Below are 19,005 nucleotides of genomic sequence, written 5' to 3' on the forward strand. Positions count from 1 at the left end.
CACGCACCAGTAGGGTCTGAATCATAAAACTACTCAGACTTGAATAACACTATTTTGTCAAACTGTCAGATTAGCGTCTGTGCTTGCAGACTACTATGCCACTCTGCAAGTTGAGATGCCTTTCCAATACACGCACCAGTAGGGTCTGAATCATAAAACTACACATATTTGAATATAAAGCACTACTCAAGACACTATGTTGTCAAACTGTCCGATTAGCGTCTGTGCTTGCAGACTACTATACCATGCTATTCAATTTGGGATGCATTTCTGTAAGCACTAAAAATGTCTGAATCATACAACTACTCAGACTTGAATACTAGTACTATTGCTACGCACGATATATGCGTAATTGTTTTGTCAAACTGGCAAATCAGAGTCTGTGTTTGAAGACTACTATGCCATCGTTTACTCGTAGAACGCGAATCGTGCACAGTACATGCGAATACATGTACATTTCGTATGGGAAGTATAGTAGCAGAGAAATCACAAGTCCACGCGCATGCGCACATGGGGTATTTGCCCTCTCGCGCTCGAGTACGGAAAAAAAATTCGCGGCCAGGCGAGTGAAGGCTTTTTCGGATACTGTTTTGAGAGATAGCTAAGTAGTACCTTCGCTCAGCTCAGTGTTTGCAGCTAGCTGATTAGTTTGGTTCTTCTTGCAACTGCGAATCAAAAAGCTACGAAGGTAAGAAAAATCTCCTTATTTACAGAATAATTTCAAGCTAAGAAATGTTAAAATATACGTTGATGTGTTTGGTAGGAACAGCATATTAGTCTTAATTTTTAACCAAACATGGAACCGAGCTGTGCGGGTGTACGTTTGATTATTGTGTGCATGGAACCTTGCAGTTGATCACCCCACTAGCTACGGCGCGTGACCATTGATGCTTCGCCTCTATTGGCGATCTCTAAAAAGTATGAATGGGACTAAGGGAGCACATATTTATGTGTGCGCACCTAAGTAATGGCATATTTCATTTGAAATTAACAACTACTTTCTATTGTATGCCCCTTATGCCTGATTTCAACTTATCGCTTATATTCTGGAGTAAGTTTGCTGCATTTTTTGTCAAAATGAGAACCTTTTAATGTAATTTAAATTCTCACAATAAAATTAAAAAACTAAAATTAAAAACATGTAAAACTAAAAAGGCAACAGTTTCATTTTACCATTTAATTGGCATTGCACAAACAAAGCAAGGTTATCATGTACATTTATGTTCACTCATTCATTTAACGCGCAGCTCAGGATGCTCGTAGTGAAAGATAGCATTTCGAAGCTTGTTTACATTAAATTCAAAGAGTAGGGTAGCGCGCACGGTATTCGATTAGACTCTACTCTCTAGACAGCCATTTTAACAGCTGTAACAAACTAAAAAAATAATTTATGAGCCACGAAACTTGCACAAATCGGGCAGCTGAGTAAATTATTCTAACTCTCAAAATTAAATCAGGTATAGGTCTAGGGCCCTGGAAAGATCTCCAACTTAATTCGAAATCGGATAGTGTCGCACAAGTTTTTGTACTTCCGGGTTCTGTTAGCACATGCGGTAACATGCATAGCCATATGTAGAAGCCTATTGTGAAACAACTACGTGTGCTGGTGCGATGAATTTCAAATGTGTTTAAAGAGTATCACTTCCGTGTTCACTCCATCGCAGCGAATTTGCAAATGACGCACTTACCGAAGTACAAGAGGTATAATATTTATACAATACCCTTGCCATGCGGTGCGCTCGCCCAGTATTCGGTCAATGCACTGACATTCAGTGCTTTGTCGCGCAATTGTGTGAAAATAGTGTACAAATACGCTTCGCTCCTTGTCAACGGAGATACCACGCACAAATCGTGTGACTGAATTCTATTCGGCGCGACCAAATTCTGGGCAGAAAACAGCTCCTTCTTCTTTCGGGAATAATTTGCTTATCATCGTTCTATTTTTTAAGTGACTTTAAAATCCTGTTAGAGGACTAATTTTCTTTTCTTTTGATGGGTAGATTGCCAAATAAAGGAAGTAAGAATTCAAAATATTTGCAATTTTCCCTTAAATGACCAAAAACCGGGCGCTCTACTCTACTAGAATTTGAAATTTTTCACTGTTTTCACTGAATATTTTGTTAATGAATAATATCATGCACCACAATACAATTAGAGAAATATGTGTTGGTTACTTTAGAAAAATGATTAGAAATGCGTAACTATATGCATTTGCATTATGCACATAGTCATAGAAGGATGCTCCACTCTATCTAGGGGTGGTATTCTGAGCATGATTTTATCTCCCCCAAAAAGGTTTGATTTTATCTTTAAAAGATAATGGGTATTCTTATTCTAAGACAAATTTTATCTCAGATTTTGATATTTATCTTGTATCTTAACTCACTCTCCTCTCAAGTGAGCATTATTACTATTAAAATAGTATTAGCCACTATGCATGATATGCTCGCCTGAAGCACTGACGCCCTTCTTACTAACTTAGTTTGTGTGAAAATTAAAATAAAACTTAAAATAGAGTAGGGGCTATTTTATCGCATGGGTGGATGGATGGCACATCATGACATGAAAACTGTGCGACATTTTAAAATAAGTATGCTGCTAGATGTGTGACGAAAAAAGTGGGATACCGATTGGCTTGGGCCCATGTGTAACCAACGTGCTGCTGGCCGGGTGCAATTTTCCTTTTTTTCCTCTTTTTTCCTCGGATAACACTCCACTGATTGAAATTGCCAATTTGAGATTCACATCTAGATTTAGTGATTTCATTTTTCAAAGTTTTATAACTCTTTTATTATTGACCATATTTATTTCAAGCTTTTACCATCCTGTTTCTCTTGTTTTTTCCGTTTTCATACAAATAATTTTTACAGAGGTTGGATTGCTCTGTGACATGACTTTGACTCACTAAATGAAAATTTCTCGAACATTGTTGGTCAGGTCACATTTTTGTTAAATGTACGCAATCTTTTAACAAAACCTTGACACATCCCCATCCAATTACCCATAAATTTAGAGACAAGGTTAGGTAAATTAAGGTCACTCTTTCCATAGGTGGTGGCAAGTACACAAAAGTACAGAAACAAATTTTAAAAGTAGAGCTATAAGAATAGTAAAGAAAGAAAGGAAGTGGCCTATATTAATCTTCCTGGCACAGGAAAACAGTCTTTATTCATATCTAAAACCCTTTTAATCTGCTTTCTGTTGTAGAGATCCTGTGCTGGAGACCAATGTTTCATTGTGCATGAAATCAGAATGAAAACTTCATGTGACGTTCATCTTCAAAGACGATAGTGAACTCAATCTTGTGTGTGATCTACCTTAAAGACTACCATCATGAGCAAAGCTAAGGTTGAGAAGACGGTCTATACCGTACCTGGGTATGTATTAATGAGGGATTCATAAGCTTATTAAAGAAGTGTAGAATATGTACATGTATTGACACAGTTTCTGACTGTACGTGATCTCACTGACTGTATCTCAATAGGCAATTTTCGCAATGTAAGCAAATTTTGTACATAAGTTTTTCATTCACCTGATTAGAATAATAGTATTTTAATAGACAGAATCCGAACTGCATACATTAGTTGTTACCAGGTAGGACAAACATGGCTTAACCTACCTAGCAAGTCTTAAAGGTAAAGACCAGTTCTGGTCATGCGATTGCATTGTGAAATCAACATTGTGAAATCGATCAGAAAAGGTTGATCATCTAGCATATAAGTATTGGTGTGTACTGCAAGGTTCTGGAATCATGAAAATGATAATTAATTTGGCCCAGTCTTGGTACAGTTACAAGCACTGTACACAGAAAGATAGATGGGACTATGGGATATCTATCCATTCCGGATAGATATAAAAATTTACCAAATATATCAATTAGTAGGCGGTTTCCCGGCAAAGTTTGTATCATCACGTGTTAGTCGAAACATATTCTTTCACATAATTGGTACATGTAATAAGAGCTTCCATTTCATATTTTGAGAGGGGGGAGTTTCCAAAACTGGTCTATACCTTTAAAACTAAAGATGATAGACAAATTATCCTCCAAGTTCAAACAGAAATCTGGACATCGGCAGCTACATGTAGTTTACTCCTCGTTTCTGAGTGGTGAGTTGACGGTGACACCCTGTGTATGATTGAGCTGGGAAACATTTTTACTCCCTGTACCATGCCGGTGCTTTTCCAGGCACGGGTAAGCGCCGGCCAGTACAGTGCCAGATGGGGGGCGTAAATCAGAAGAAAACAAAAATGGCGGCCGTGTATTCTAGTATGAGAATTGTACTCGAGTAGTTGTCAACAGTGTGAGTACTTGAATATTCAAGTACTCCTCGCAGCATTAGCTTCTAAGCCTTCTATGCCTACGGTAATACATGTAGTAAATCTATGGAGGAATCCTTTTTGCATGATTAAGTTTTACTATGTTTTGAGTTGTCAAGACCAATTTTTGTTCAAGAAGTTTACATAAAAATAGTAATTAGGTCTATTACACTGCTGTTTTTGAAGTTTGGGGAGTAATTTACCCAATTTCGTTCAAGTTTTGTCGTTGAGGAGTTATTATTTCATGTGTTCACAGATTATGATATCACCTACACTGTATATAGAGGTGTGATGTCTTTATATATTTTCAGAGAATAGTAGTCTGTCTGGGAGGGCCCTAAGTTCAAAACCTAGTTGATGTGCCTGTGTTTAAAAAAAAAATGAAAATATACTTATTTCATGAATATTCCTTTAATGTAGCTTAATATAGAGCCCTGTAATTATTTAAAGCCCTAGGTCCACTGGTTGCCAATCTACAAACATTGCCTTTGTATACATGTACATGTACATGTACGTAGTAGTCAGGTTAAATTATATGTGAAAGTTAATTTACAATGTAATATGTCTGTAGTATGGTGTGCATGTACATACAAAGTATTTGTGTACAAAACATTTTGGCTTGTGCTACAATAATAGCAAGTACATTTGTCTGTACAGTGGACATTCAATTTTTGATCAAATTTAAAATTTCTTTTACTGGACTAGACTTTGTTCACCCCACAAAGTATCTTAAAAACAGCTGGGTAAATCCATTTGATATTATATGTAAGTATACATTAGTTTTGTAGACAAAGTGAACATTTACAATATTTGATTTGCCCCCTGCTGTAATATTTGAAGAGGGAGATTTGGAAGGCCGAGTACCATTTCTAGCTGCATGTATACCTGTTAATACGCTCACAGTTGCCAAGATCACTATTGTTCCTGTATCCCAGCTCAACCGTTAGCCTATATAAAGCCTATTGCCCTTTTGAAAGAATGAGAGGGAAGGGGCGTGCGACAAAGGGGGTGTGTTTGTACTTCAATGAGAGAGGATAATAGGGTGAAGTTATCCAAAGAAAGTTATTGATTTGTGTTGGAGGACAGGGAGCTTAACTGTGCAGTGGTACTGTTCACGTTTTCCGCTGGCCTTGAAATGAATATATTTGTGCCGTAATTAAAGTATCTCTCCCATTCATCAGGCAGAGATATATATTGTGCATTGCACCATGGGTATGTCGGTTTATACATGTAGGGACAATCGCTGACATCGCAGTACATTGTGTAATTTCAGATGACTACTATTGAATTCAGAGTTTCTGTTTACTGTCATTCTCTCCTGTCAGGTTTTATCAGTAGGATATGAGCTGTGTTGAAAGTATTAAGCAAATGCTGACTATTCAAAAGCCCCTCAAATGTTTTTGCCAGATGTTTATTAGTACTTACGAATGGAAAGGTATAGTTTACTTCTAAACTTCTTCACATATAAAAGAAAGGAAATAATGAAACACAATACTCAGAACAAACAAAGTACATGTAAGGTCGAGTAATCAGTAAGTGAACAAATCACGAGGTGAAATACGATCCAATACACCTGGCTGACTGCTTTTAGCTCAAAATATATCGTTTCATTTTTGAAGCAAAAAACCCTTTCCTTTGTTATTTTAATGATTTATGATCGTGTAACTTTATCATACCTGCTATTAAAGGGCAAGTCCGGCCCATTTGCAAGTTGAATGAAATAAGTAGAGGACCAGTGAAAGTTTCATCGAAATGGGATTAAAAACCAGAAAGTTACGGAAATCTAAAGTTTCTTAAAACTTCATGAAACAGTGGTACACTGTATGTAGGTTGTACAGGTGTATGTCACAATTAGTGAGTTGAGGATATCATCCCCTCATCTTTATTTTTATGTTTTGCACATACCAGTAGATGTAAATTTAACAAATATATCACTTGTCTGCTCTGGTAGTGTAAAACATAGCTTGGATCCTCATGGAATATGTGGCCACTTGACTGTACCATACAAGCTGAATATTAAAATCTCATGTTGCATGTATACTGATAGTTGACCTCTAAATGCTTCACCAGATGTCACCTGTGCAGAGTGGCTACTCTGATCTTTGACAAACTAAATAGTACAATATCGGATGAGTGCCACCAGTCAAACCATTAAATTAAATCTCTCTCCTCTTCTTCATATGAGTAATCTGCTTCCCTTTAACATTGAAGATTCTACGGTTTAATTCATTTATATCATTTGATGTGATACATGTACATGTAGGTCCAGTGTGCAATATCTGATGAGTGCCACCAGTTAAACCATTAAATTAAATCTCTCTCCTCTTCTTCGGATGAGTAATATGCTCCCTACACCATTGAGGATTCTACGGTTTAATTTATTGTTTCATTTGTTGTGATATATAGTTCCAGGATGACTACTATGCTCTACTCCCTTGACAAGCTAAACAGTACGAGCTCTGAGGATGTGGATCAGTTACGCTATATCACAGCAAAGATACAGCACTGCCTCAAAGATCATGGTAAGTTAACAAGCCGATTTAAATCGGTTTCCCGATATTTTTTTTCCCCGATTTCCCCCGTTATTTCCTGATTTTTCCCTTATTTTCCGGATTTTTGCCAATTTGTCCAATTTATTTCTCCAATTTTCTAACTCAAAAATGTTGTTAGATGCCATTTTTTTCCTGAATCCTTTTCTTTTTTTTTACTCAAGGGGGGGGGGGGGGTGGCTGGGAAAAAAACTCATCTATTTTGTTGTAGTGCTCACTATCACCCCTAAAGCCTGCTATTAAATCAGGCACATAAAAATCAGCTTGCAATTGATTATGAAAATCTAAGTGTATCTCTACTCTTGCTACAAGTGATTTTATCCAACAGTTATTGATATCTTTCTGTAACACAAAAATGACAGCAATTTGCTTACAAAAACGATTGTAAAGGTAGAATTTATTAGAAATTTTGTTATTGTTTTAGATACAATCAATCATAAATCTTTGTGCTACAGCCCCCCCCCCCCTCCAAATGATACTAGTTGTTTATGAAATGGGTTAAATTTCACCATTGTTTGAATCTCCTATACAAAAATTTAAACAATTACTATACTATCAAGGCTCAGAATTTGCAGTTGCCCATTTACGATCGATTAAGCAATCTGAAATTCTTGCCCTATGTGATCTAGATGCCAAATACATTTTTCTGAAAAAATGAATGTTAGCATTGCTCCAAATAAACTTGAAACTAGATGGTCACCAAGACTTAAATTTGGCAGCACTACCAGTTATCCAGATTACCAGACAGTAACCCGAATCACATATAAATGTACACTGTTTGAAATTCAATATTAGCCCTGGTGAAGCATATTCCACGAGTGTGACACCCTGCACACATTTCACCGTGTTTCTTGTTGAGCAGGTCACCTGTAATAGCACCTGCCTTTCCTGAATTTTATCGGCCTACTTACTTTTGTGACCATTATTGCACTCTGGCCCTTTGAGTGAACTGTGTTCTTGTTCATTGTAGAGATGTAGGCTCGTATGCATAAGGATGGACTTAGTGACCGTGGTTTAATTCAGTTCATTGATTTATGGAGTACAAAGTGTCAAACTCTTTATTCTCTACAAATCATAATAATGATAAATGATAAACTGGATTTATGTAGGGCTTGATACGAAACACAGTCTCTTAGCAATGTACAGACAGATATTATTGTTATTACCCTCGTCATCAGATTCATTCATGCACAGTGTGCACCATCTCCACTCCCTGGGGAATATTCCTAACATATGGTCACCGTGAGGGATATATGGCAATTACAACCACAGGTGCTTTCAGGTCCCTATTTCTCTCCTGGGTATCGAGTAGCAAATGTAGATTAATGACTTGCCAAAAGACATTAGTACCATGTCTGGGATAAAACCCATGATCTTTCAATTTCAAGTCAAATATGCTCAAACCACTCAACTACGACACTTCTATTCTGTAAGAAAATGGATGGATAAATGGATGTAGATACCGACTATTTCTATTTTGGAGGATAATTTCCTCTCGTTTTCTGAAAGCATCTATATACAAACATGTCAAATAAACCATTCCTGTAGTCTGGCTTTAGAAATTCTTAAGTCCTGTTGTGGAAGGTTTGCAGGAAATGAATCCAGTCATAAATGAATCGAGGTATTGACTTCATAGTGACATGGTTTTGTCTGTTTATTCAATAACGGAATGATAGCAATTTTTAAAGGATGACATCGGATGAAGAGGTTGACAATAAATCAATAGACTATTAAAGTCTACCCACTTAAACCTGGACTAAAGTTAGTACACTTCAATGAATACCATCCACAGGATCGACGTTACATGAAACACTAACTTTTAAACTCTCCATGTACATGTATGGTCTGTGCAGTGAACTCCTGTGTATACATTCATTGTTGCCAAAGTGGTAATGGTAATGGATACTTTGCATGTTTACATTCTACCGTCTTGATTGCACTTTACAGAGAAGGTCAGAAAAGAGGTCATGTCCAAAGCAACCAACGGCTTGGAGATACTCTTCTCAACGTTGGAGGTAAGCTATAGCCAAATAAAATTCAAGCAATTAGCTCCCAATTTATCTTATTTTGTGTTATTAGAGTGTAGGTCGAATTGACAGGGTTCTGAATACTTGTCGTCATATTGAAGATGGGCCAACTTGAGCTGCAATCAAACTATAAGCATAAGCTCATAATTTATCTGATATATTCCATTAATACTGCACTCCTAGGCCAAAGAAACATGGGTCAATTCTGATAATTTTCTATTTTTAACATGGTTTTATATTCAAATAGCATAAATTTGATTTTCTTTGGCTTTATTAGACTTCATTGTCTTAAATGAGTAATTCAGAGGGCATGTCCAAGGCTTTTCTATCCTTGCCCGTATTTTTCCATACATTGTATCAAAAACGTTAGAAGATCCCTTTTGAACACCCCTTTATGACATATCTGTTTATTGAATAACTTGATGATATTTTCAGAGTTCCAAAGACAGTCAGGTTTCTCTGAACGTGACGTACAGTCTTCTGGAGCTCCTGCAATCCATAAAGAGAGCCCAGAGTATGGTAGCAAGAGGAGCTACGCAGGTTCTACTTAAAGCCCTCGGTACAGGCATAACTTAATCCAATCAAATGTTTCCTATGCTTACAGAGTTCCAAAGACAGCCAGGTTTCTCTGAATGTGACGTACAGTCTCCAGGAGCTCCTGCAATCCGTAAAGAGAGCCCAGAGTATGGTAGCAAGAGGAGCTACGCAGGTTCTTCTTACTGCCCTTGGTACAGCTTCCAAGCAACAACCCACCTGTGAAGAACTCATCGTTGGACTGCATCAGGTTATGGCTAAAGTTGGTCCTAAAGGTAAATGACATTTAAATAATTGGTAGAAAAAAAGGAAATTGGAAACAAAAACATGTTAAATATAGTCTCATTTTGTTCTCCTTGTATCGACATAGACATACTGGACTATTTGGTATTTTATCACTGATTTCCGTTGAATGCTAGATCATACCTGCCAACCCTTCTGAATAATCCAGAATATTCTGATTTTCTGTATTTTCAGGACCTAAAAATTTGGAATATTCAGATTTTTTGTTGTTATTGTTGTTGTTGCTGTTGCTAAAGCCAAATTAAGCTCGTTTTATCATGTGCCGCAATTTGAGAGTTCACGTATTGCGTGCGTTGTACAGATTTATCGCGTATTGCCAGTTACACTGCTGCTGCATGTGCGAAAGCCTGTTAAGAGTACACATTTCTTATTTTCAAAGGCATACCGTGCTAGAAATTCCTAATTCTTATTTTCAAATGTTGGCAGGTATGCTAGATAATGGCTATACTCCCCTACACTATGACCTTTCTAACCTGATGGCTCCTAACACATTAATCTCAACACTTCACTGAGATACAGGGGGTATCTAGACTTTGGCGTCTGTACACAGTCCTCATAAGTTTTACACATGTGTGGCACAGGTTACCATTGATTGAATTTACCTCTCAGGACGGTATCTTACTTATTTTCTACCTCTCATTTGTTTGATATTTCACTTTCGGAGGAAAAAACTTTGCACAGCAACTTTAATATTACTGCTGGTATCTTCCTAGTTATGATCTAGTTATGATCTACAGGTGTAAAGTGAAACAAAGTTGACCAAAAAAGCTGTTGAGGGCTTACCAAAACTCTACATAACCTTTAAATTACTATCAGATTAGGTTGGTTTGATTTTAAAGTGAATATTTTTACATTCATACCCAAGATGATCCAAATAACCATGACAGATAGCTTTAGATTTTGTAGACAGGCATAATGTATCAATGGAGAGTATTTCAAGATTTACCATGGCTCCAATCGGTTCCCTGATCTACAATTATGTACCTTTGAAAGATCTGGAACAGGAACAGTATGATTTGGGGTAATAGTAATTGAAACAATAATTGGGGGTAAGTTGTGAAATCAGGATGCAACATGAATCTTTATTTTTCATAGTTGTAGTGGGATCTTATAATCATCAGGCCTATAATTCTGTTATAAATGGTCTTGCAGTCACTTCATCAAATTACAGTTTTCCTTTGTAAAGCAGGTTCTTTAATGTGTGCATTTTTTCTTGTGAGGAAACACTACAAACTGTTAAAGGAGCTTGCTACTATACCAGGGTTAGCTATACAAAATATTGTTATGGTAGCGGTTGAGTGGGATAATACATAATTACATGACCTATCGTCCTTTACCTAACATATCTCTTTCTATGTTATTCCCCCCTCTCTTATCCTTTCTCTGTGTTTGTGCATGATAGATCGTAAGTTTGGTGTGAAGGCCCGTCTAAGTGGAGCCCTACCCATCACATTGGCCATTGTTAGAGTCAACACAGGCAACCTAGACCTGGTCCAGCCTATGGTTCAAGTCCTCAAGATATATTCCACAAACTGTGAGTACTATGCCAGGGCCCTGTCTTACAAAGAGTTGTGATTGATCCAAATCAATCGCAAATCTTCCAATTAATCATAAGTTTGCAGTCTCCTATCTCTTATGTACATAGTCTTGATTGATATCAACTCTTTGTAAGACAGAGCCCAGATTCACTCTGGAGGTTTTTATTTGAAACAACTAAAGTTTACTGTTTAAAGCATTTCCTCTTACACTCTTTGGAGTAAGACTGATTTTTTTCATATTGTCATTATGTCATTATGCACTGCCCTTATATGAACACTGCTTGTAGTTGAAGTAAAGGCTGCCTGATTTGTTGGGCTTCTGGACGATGAACACGTCCCACCGGAAACTGGAGCCGATGAACACGTCCCACTGGAAACTGGGGCCCTGTACGGGATGAGCGCGTCTTCATCTTGGTAAAGCGGTTGCAGTCAGACCAACCCCTCTCCCTTAGATACTGTTTATATATTCTTTTTTCATCAGCTGTAAATGCATTCCATCCTGGTAAAACCAGTGCAGATCCTAGTCTGCCCCCTTACCCTTGCCCCCCTTGCCCCCATACCATATCGGTAAAGCAGGTGCTGTTAGCCCCCAACCCCTCCCCTTTTACTACTCTCTATGTCAATTCTTTTGCTAGAGCTGTTAACTTATCTCATTTTGGTAAAGTGGGTGCAGTGAGACCCCTCCCCCTACATGGGCCTCCTTGCAATCTATACATGTATATCTGTTCTTCCTCTATAGCTGTTTACCCCTCTCATTTTGGTAAAGCAGGTGCAGTCAGACCCCTCCCCCCAGTGGGGCCTCATTATGATATTACATGTATATCTATCGTATTTTGCTCCATAGCTGTTAACTTATCTCATCTGGGTAAAGCGGGTGCAGTGAGACCCCTCCCCCCTCCCCCTGGGCCCTCATTATGATATTAAATGTATATCTATCTTATTTTGCTCCATAGCTGTTAACTCATCTCATCTGGGTAAAGCAGGTGCAGTTAGCTCTCTTCTCAAAATCATCTCTGTCTGTGGCAAGCGACATCACCCTGCGCTAAGGTATATTCATTGATGGATATTTTTTTGTTGAAAATGATCAACAAATCCCTTTTATCACTTTAAGTGCTTTCTTTGCCACTCTAAACAGTTGCTCATTTGTCATTCATGCATGTTTGCACAAAACAGTGTGAATCAGTTTGATAAGCTCCATGACAACCCTTTAACACCAGTATAGATTAATCTTGTATTGGAAACAGTTAAATAATCTTGAAGCATGTCAATAAAACACACTGAGGCACAGAAAGATTATTAGTGTGGCATTTAAAGAATTAAGAGGAAAATAAATAACTTAATTGTTCTTTTACCAAACATCACTGGACATGTAAATTCATTCTCCAACTTTTTATAAAAGAATAAAAGGAATAATAATCCTCCGTATAAGAAGAAATAGCTTTACACATTTTCGCCTTTACTGCTTTGTCAAGTTAGTTAAAAGAAATGTATCTGTTTTATATTCATGCAGGAGTGCCCTAGAAGCTCTAAGTCTCCTTGTGAAATCAAGTAAGTTTAACACTTTACCAAATGAAAATCTCTGGTGATAGGACTAAAGTGTTTAAAGCCCCTCTAAAGTGTTAGGAGCCCCAACAATTTGATGGTAAAATTGCACTTAAATTGTATCATAATGTGAAAGAGGATGTCATTTATGACTCATTTCTGCAAAGATTTCCCCCCAAAAAATGTGTTTTAAGACATATATTGATAAAAGAATACATAATTTGGGTTTCTGTTGTACACAGAAAACCTAAATTTTGTATTCTTTCATCAATATTCGACTTCAAAATACTTAGCCAAAGCTCCTACTGAATACCAAAGTTGGCTAAGCATTTTGTCTAATTTGGAAAACTCAGTCAAAATACTCATATTTCTAACAGTATTGAATTGAATACCGGCCCAGGGGAGCGTTTCACACAACTTGCCATCAGTGACAAATGACAGTTTTTGTAATAAGCTACTGAAATCCTTGCTTCTGATTGGTTATCAGCAGATTTGTCACTGATATTTGTCATTTGTCATTGAAAAAAGGCTGTGTGAAACGGGTCCCTGGAGCCTTCCTGTGTGTCAAGCTTGAGTACTAAACAACCCACCATTATCAATATCATGATCAATAAAAGCCTTATTATTTCTTTCATGACTCGTTCAGAAAGCAACTCAGCTCGTGCAATCGGTCAAGGAGGGATGCCAATCTTAGTACATGCATTCTGTGAATGGCAGAAGACCGATGTCAGAAACAGACACATCAGTATACGCAAAGGTATACTGAATGTCATCAAGAACATCACCACACTCAGTGAGTATTGTGTTCTCTCATTCTACTGTACTGTTTAGGGACACCATGGATTATATCCTTTCTTGTTTTTAATTCGGGTTGGAACCTCGGGTACACGTGTGTTGGTACAGGAGGTTCATACAGTTAACTTTGCATAACTTGAAGTCACACAAGTTCAAGTCAAGTCAATTTTTAAACCAAAATATGCAAATTGTGTTATTTAGAATTTTGCATGAGCCAAACTTATTCTGTGGTCCCCATAAATTTGGGTAATGATTTATGACTACAAACAAACTGATGGTAACCCCCCCCAAAAAAAATTATATACAAAATTGATAGTGATCAATAGGAAAACTATCTGTCTTTCATACTTACAATTTTCATTAGATACATTTCATACATAAAATTTCCTCTTAAATTTATTTGTTTTCGTATTAATTTGAATTTGTATTTTGACTGTTCATTGTAGAATCAGGGAAGAAGACCTTTGCAGATTGTGATGGTATTAAGGTGCTCTTCAGTGCTGCTGTCTCTATGGCAAATAGCTCAAGTAAGTATGTGTAGTGGCGAACTGATATAAAAGTCCTCAATTTAGATAAAGTACATTCTGAAATAATAAGTGAATATTTTGTTGCTTGTACATTTTAGAAATTAAATGTTTGTGCTTTGGCTAGTACATGTATATGTTAGTTGATTGTGATTTTGTATCATTATTAAAGAACATGTAGCACTAAGGCAATTGAAGCGTACAAATCATTTTCGGGGGTTAGTTTAAACAAGGAAGTTCATACTGCCTATCCTGTTATGCTGATATTATGAGTATAAAGTAAGTGGTATATTTGCCATTTGATGAAAATATGCGTTAAAATATTGTCAGTATGTATTCCTCCCAAGGCTTGTTCAGATAAGATGCAGTAAATTGCCACAAAAAAGCCACTACAAGGTGTGTGTGTTCTTTTACATGTGAATGAATGACAACTAGGTCCAACAACAGATTTTTCGAATATATATTCAATGAGCTCTGTGTTATAATATACAAAAATATAAAGCGTATAACACTACGTCATCATAAAGAAAACGCAGCGGTTTTGCCGTCTCTTATCTGAACGAGCTTTTAGGCACGGACGTTGAGATATCAGTGAAGCTAATGTGCATATTGTTGCTATGTTTTCCTCCCTCAGGCAAGGATGTTGAGACGATAGTGAACCTGATCTGTATCATCCTAAGGAAGTGCTTCCCTAAGAACCGTCTACCAGTGCCTACCATTAGGAGTAGTGTTTCATTCAGTCTTCCTATTGTGCCAGAGGGACATGCACTCCTACAACCCACCAATGGTAAGTAGTGTCTCCTTCTCTGTTCTATCAATGTTTGAAAGTGTAGGAACAATACCAGTGGGTACATACATGTATCACAGGGCATGACTACAAGCTTGACCTGCAATACCATGGTTAAACCAGGGCTTGTAATAAATGGATTCCGCATCTAAGAGGCCCCTTTGAAGATGTCCGATGCACCGCGAGTCTTTTCTCCCCCTATCATAATCCCCTTAATCCCCCTCCCGGAGCGCACAGCTCGTAAATCTCACTCCCGAAACTGAGTGACATCGGGCTCGCGAAATGCATTGTTGGAAATACATATCGGCTGCTATCACAAAAATGGCGGCGTACAGTAGGGATGAGTATTTGCTAGGCGACGATTTAGACTTTCTGACTGATTTTGAGGAAGATTTGATTCTTGAGCCTGGTGTATGGGAAGTTGGAGACCAATACAAGTTATGCACGTGTGAAATTCCATCAACGGAAAATCTTATTCGTTGCAGCGAACCAGAATGTACGGTTAAATGGTTTCATCGTGAATGCATAGGCAACAATGGAGGGGTTGGAGAAGCTAGAGTCGGGCCGGAGTGTGGGGCGGGGGGCGCAGACGAGCAGCCTCCGCAAGCCGTGCAACCGTCAACAGCCAGCACCATGTCGGCGTCTACCGACGAATTGTGGATGTGCAAAGGTAAGATTTATTGTGGTGGTTCACGGCCCTAAACTTTGCGCAGTTTCCTTGTAGAAATAATAAAATAGATAAATAAGATATCCAATTCTAAGTAAAGGGCAGATCTAGATCTGTTCTTATTTCTACTTGTCTTACTTAGCTTAGGTCAGCTCAGGGTATGTGAGTTAAAGTCTCACCTCCCTGCTTAGGTGTCATCAATCGTCACTAAGTAAAGTACCGATTTTGAGTGAAATTAGTTGAATTTTGTTCAGTGTTTGAAATGTTGAGAATCACTAGCACAGCTTTTAATATAAGCCAGGATACTAATGCACCTATGTGAGTACTAGTAGATCTAGTTAGTAAAGGCTCATTTTAAAATTAGTTGTTAGGTCTTTAACAAAATACTAATACTAGGACGTTGGAGGGTCTATTTACAAGTATTGTAAGTATTTTTTCTAGAAAAGACCAGGGATATATGAGAGTTTAACTCATCCCTGAAAAGACTCTTAATCTTACTGAATACTGTTGTGTTATTGACTTTTTGTTATCTTTTCTTCTTTCTTTTTTGTTGGGGAGGCGGAGGGGGGGGGGGGGGGGGAGGGTGGGTATTCTTATGAATATATGAGAGTTGATGCCTAGTATGGCTAGGCCATGATTGCTATGATCATGATGTTGCATTAATTGCATAATTCTTTTCTTTATTCCATCCACTGTTCATATTCTATTTAAATTATTTTATTTTTAGGTTTGTTTGAGAATAAAGAGAAAGATTTTTTTTTCTTGGCAAAACTATTCCTCCAATCAGGGAGTATTAACCCCTATAAAGTGTTGGGAGCCCTTAAAATTTGATGGCAAGATTTCACTTGAATTGTTTCATGATGTAATATTGTTTGAAAAATCAAAATAATTACGATCAACTTCTACTCTGATTTCCACATGTACATGTAGATTGTTCCTGCTCAAGATCGGGTAGCACCCGCAGCCAGGAGGCATCTTCTTCAACAGGAAAAACAAAGTCTGGCCCAGCTACTGCTAGGCCTAAGCGGCGTAAGCCTAATAGGAAGAAAGGTAATTGATATGTACTGAATGAAAACTGAACACATTGTCTTTGCAGTTCAGAACTTTGAGAGTGGAACAATAATTTTCATGAATTTCAATATAGTTTAGACGAGTGTGAATTCTAAAACGCACAAAAATATATTATGGATCTCAGGTAAACTTCAAGCGTAATAGTGGAAAGTGAACAAATTTCAGTCCATGGTTTAATCTCCTGAACAAATATGAATATTTGTGTAATCATTTAATCTGTCACTGGATTACTATGACGAGTGAGAGATTAAATGGAATTCATAACAAAATTATTCATATGAACACTTGGCATAATGGCATTCCATACTTGGTCAGGAGATTAAACCCTGGACTAAGCTTAATCTGCTTTCGAGAATACCGCCAATGGAAACTACGGTATGTACTATGTGAACATCGTCTTTTCACTTGGATCCCAGTTTGGTTTTTAATAATAATAACAGAAACAAATTGTGATGAAAATATGTTATACTTGTGTATTTGTTTTAAGATAGTATATTAATTAATACTTTGATGTGTTTCCAAAGTTTGTTTTTCAGTTCCCTATAATTTGAAACATTGTATCTTTTTATCACATCTTCTTTTCAAGCTAAATCAACAATGGACAGGCAAGCTATCATTGACAGAGGACCACAACTCATCCGTAATGCCCTGAATGAGGTACAGTTGGACAAACTCTACACAGACGGCAGTGTCTCTCGTCTAGCACAATTCATCAAATGTGAGGAGGACTCATTCATCAACCTGGCCAAGGAATTGGTGGACAACATCTATACCTGTGCTACTGCTGGTGATGGTTTTACTATAGGACCATCAGCTAATATCGAAGTGTCCAAATCATTCCATGTCTTCAGATGTAGACCAGAGGTGAAGAAGAAATGGACAGATTTTCTGTGGCAGCAAAACGTTGAGGAAAGCGATCGGGTTAAATTTACACTGTTCCAGTACATCTTAAGGAAAACCCTTAGTTTTGTCCTCACTCTCATGCAAGGTGAACAGTCAGGCGAGTCTGTTGAAGACACCCATCGTGTTTTATCAAAAGAGGAAGAAGGAGTGCTACGATACGTAGCCGGGTACATTCCTTTTGCTCTGGTCAAACGATACCGTAGAATGAAGGCTCCTCTTGGGAAAAAGTTAACCGCAGTGCTGTTAAAGTGGAAGCTTACAGATGATAACAAAACAGAGGCAGACAGTTTTCTTGAGTATACATCTGTATGGATGACTCATCAAAATCGGGGAGGACTCTTCCAAGTTCGCGATGCTGTGTATCGATTCATGTGGACCATGGAAAATGTGGTACGCAAAGAACTTTCAGTCAGTAAATTGGTGGGTAGGGATGAGTCTGCCAAAGAGGTATTAGAACGAGCGGTGAATTGTAACAATAATGTACAAAAATGTTGGAATGTACTAGTATGTGAAGACCTGGAGGAACAGGAAGCAGAGGATTTATTCTCAACTGTAGTCAAATACTACATAGCCATTCGGCTGAGGAACTATGTCAAATTGTATGTAAACATGAAGAAGAAGCAAAAGATGACAGAAAGTCGGAAGGGTCAAAAAGGACTTAGAAAAGAGTTGAAAAAGAAGTCAACATCTATCTGATCAAAAGGAATTGAGATGTACATGTAAGACAGAAAGTAAAATGCAGAAGTACAGGTCTTTAAAAGTGAATACATCTCACTATTTATATACAATACATGTACCAGTTGTTTTAAAATGTGCTTCATTCATACCTTTTGTAAATAATACAGTCTGTTTTGTATGCCTTGCCACTGGATCATCATCATTACTACATGTACATTAAAGGTAAAGACCAGTTTTGGAAACACCCCCCCCCCCCCTCTCAAAATGGAAGCTCTCATTACCAATCATGTGAAAGAGTATGATTCGACTAATACGTGATCCAAATTTTGCCAAGAAACCGCCTACTAATTGATATATTTGGTAAATTATTATATCTATTATCGCCCATGTGTCGCGTAGTCCCATATACATCTTTTTGTGTACAGTGCTTGTAACTTTACCAAGACTGGGCCAAATTTCTTATCATTTTTGATGATTATGCTAGATAATCAACCTTTTTCTGATCGATTCCATAACGTTTCTGTCACAATGCAATCGCATGACCATAACTGGTCTTTATCTTTAATAGTGTTGGGAGCCCCGAACCCCTGAATTTGTGTATTCTCTCACGGATGTTCGTCTTCAGTATATAATCAAAGTGAATTATTGCTTCCAGAGAAATGTTTCAGAATTAGCTTTCTAACTTTTCTGAAATATAATGCATTTGCTTGCTACATTGTAATGTGCTTAGAAACATCATTTCAACATAAAAATAGACTTGTACTTTGATA

At 37.5% G+C, this 19,005-nt stretch overlaps 2 protein-coding genes across 2 annotated transcripts in view; both read left to right on the forward strand.

Annotated features, from left to right (window-relative positions):
* The first annotated feature begins 600 nt into the window (after positions 1–600).
* Positions 601–19,005, forward strand: part of LOC592418 (cytosolic carboxypeptidase 1) — a 40,681-nt gene continuing 22,276 nt past the window's right edge. Inside the window, exons 1-11 of the mRNA XM_030977394.1 lie at positions 601–688; positions 3,208–3,377; positions 6,724–6,839; positions 8,814–8,881; positions 9,498–9,702; positions 11,133–11,264; positions 12,222–12,315; positions 12,779–12,816; positions 13,457–13,603; positions 14,052–14,132; positions 14,764–14,916. Coding sequence (XP_030833254.1) covers positions 3,334–3,377; positions 6,724–6,839; positions 8,814–8,881; positions 9,498–9,702; positions 11,133–11,264; positions 12,222–12,315; positions 12,779–12,816; positions 13,457–13,603; positions 14,052–14,132; positions 14,764–14,916 — 1,078 coding nt within the window. The 5' untranslated portion in view covers positions 601–688; positions 3,208–3,333. The remainder of the gene's footprint in view (positions 689–3,207; positions 3,378–6,723; positions 6,840–8,813; positions 8,882–9,497; positions 9,703–11,132; positions 11,265–12,221; positions 12,316–12,778; positions 12,817–13,456; positions 13,604–14,051; positions 14,133–14,763; positions 14,917–19,005) is intronic.
* On the forward strand, positions 15,030–18,500 carry LOC105444769. The gene is made up of 3 exons (XM_030977396.1): positions 15,030–15,586; positions 16,514–16,633; positions 17,241–18,500. Exons 1-3 carry the CDS (start codon positions 15,199–15,201, stop codon positions 18,251–18,253), a joined length of 1,521 nt encoding a protein of 506 aa, XP_030833256.1. The 5' UTR covers positions 15,030–15,198; the 3' UTR covers positions 18,254–18,500.

Source organism: Strongylocentrotus purpuratus, unplaced genomic scaffold (genome assembly GCF_000002235.5).
Source record: "Strongylocentrotus purpuratus isolate Spur 01 unplaced genomic scaffold, Spur_5.0 spur5_scaffold_9, whole genome shotgun sequence".
Classification (NCBI taxonomy): Eukaryota; Metazoa; Echinodermata; class Echinoidea; order Camarodonta; family Strongylocentrotidae; genus Strongylocentrotus; species Strongylocentrotus purpuratus.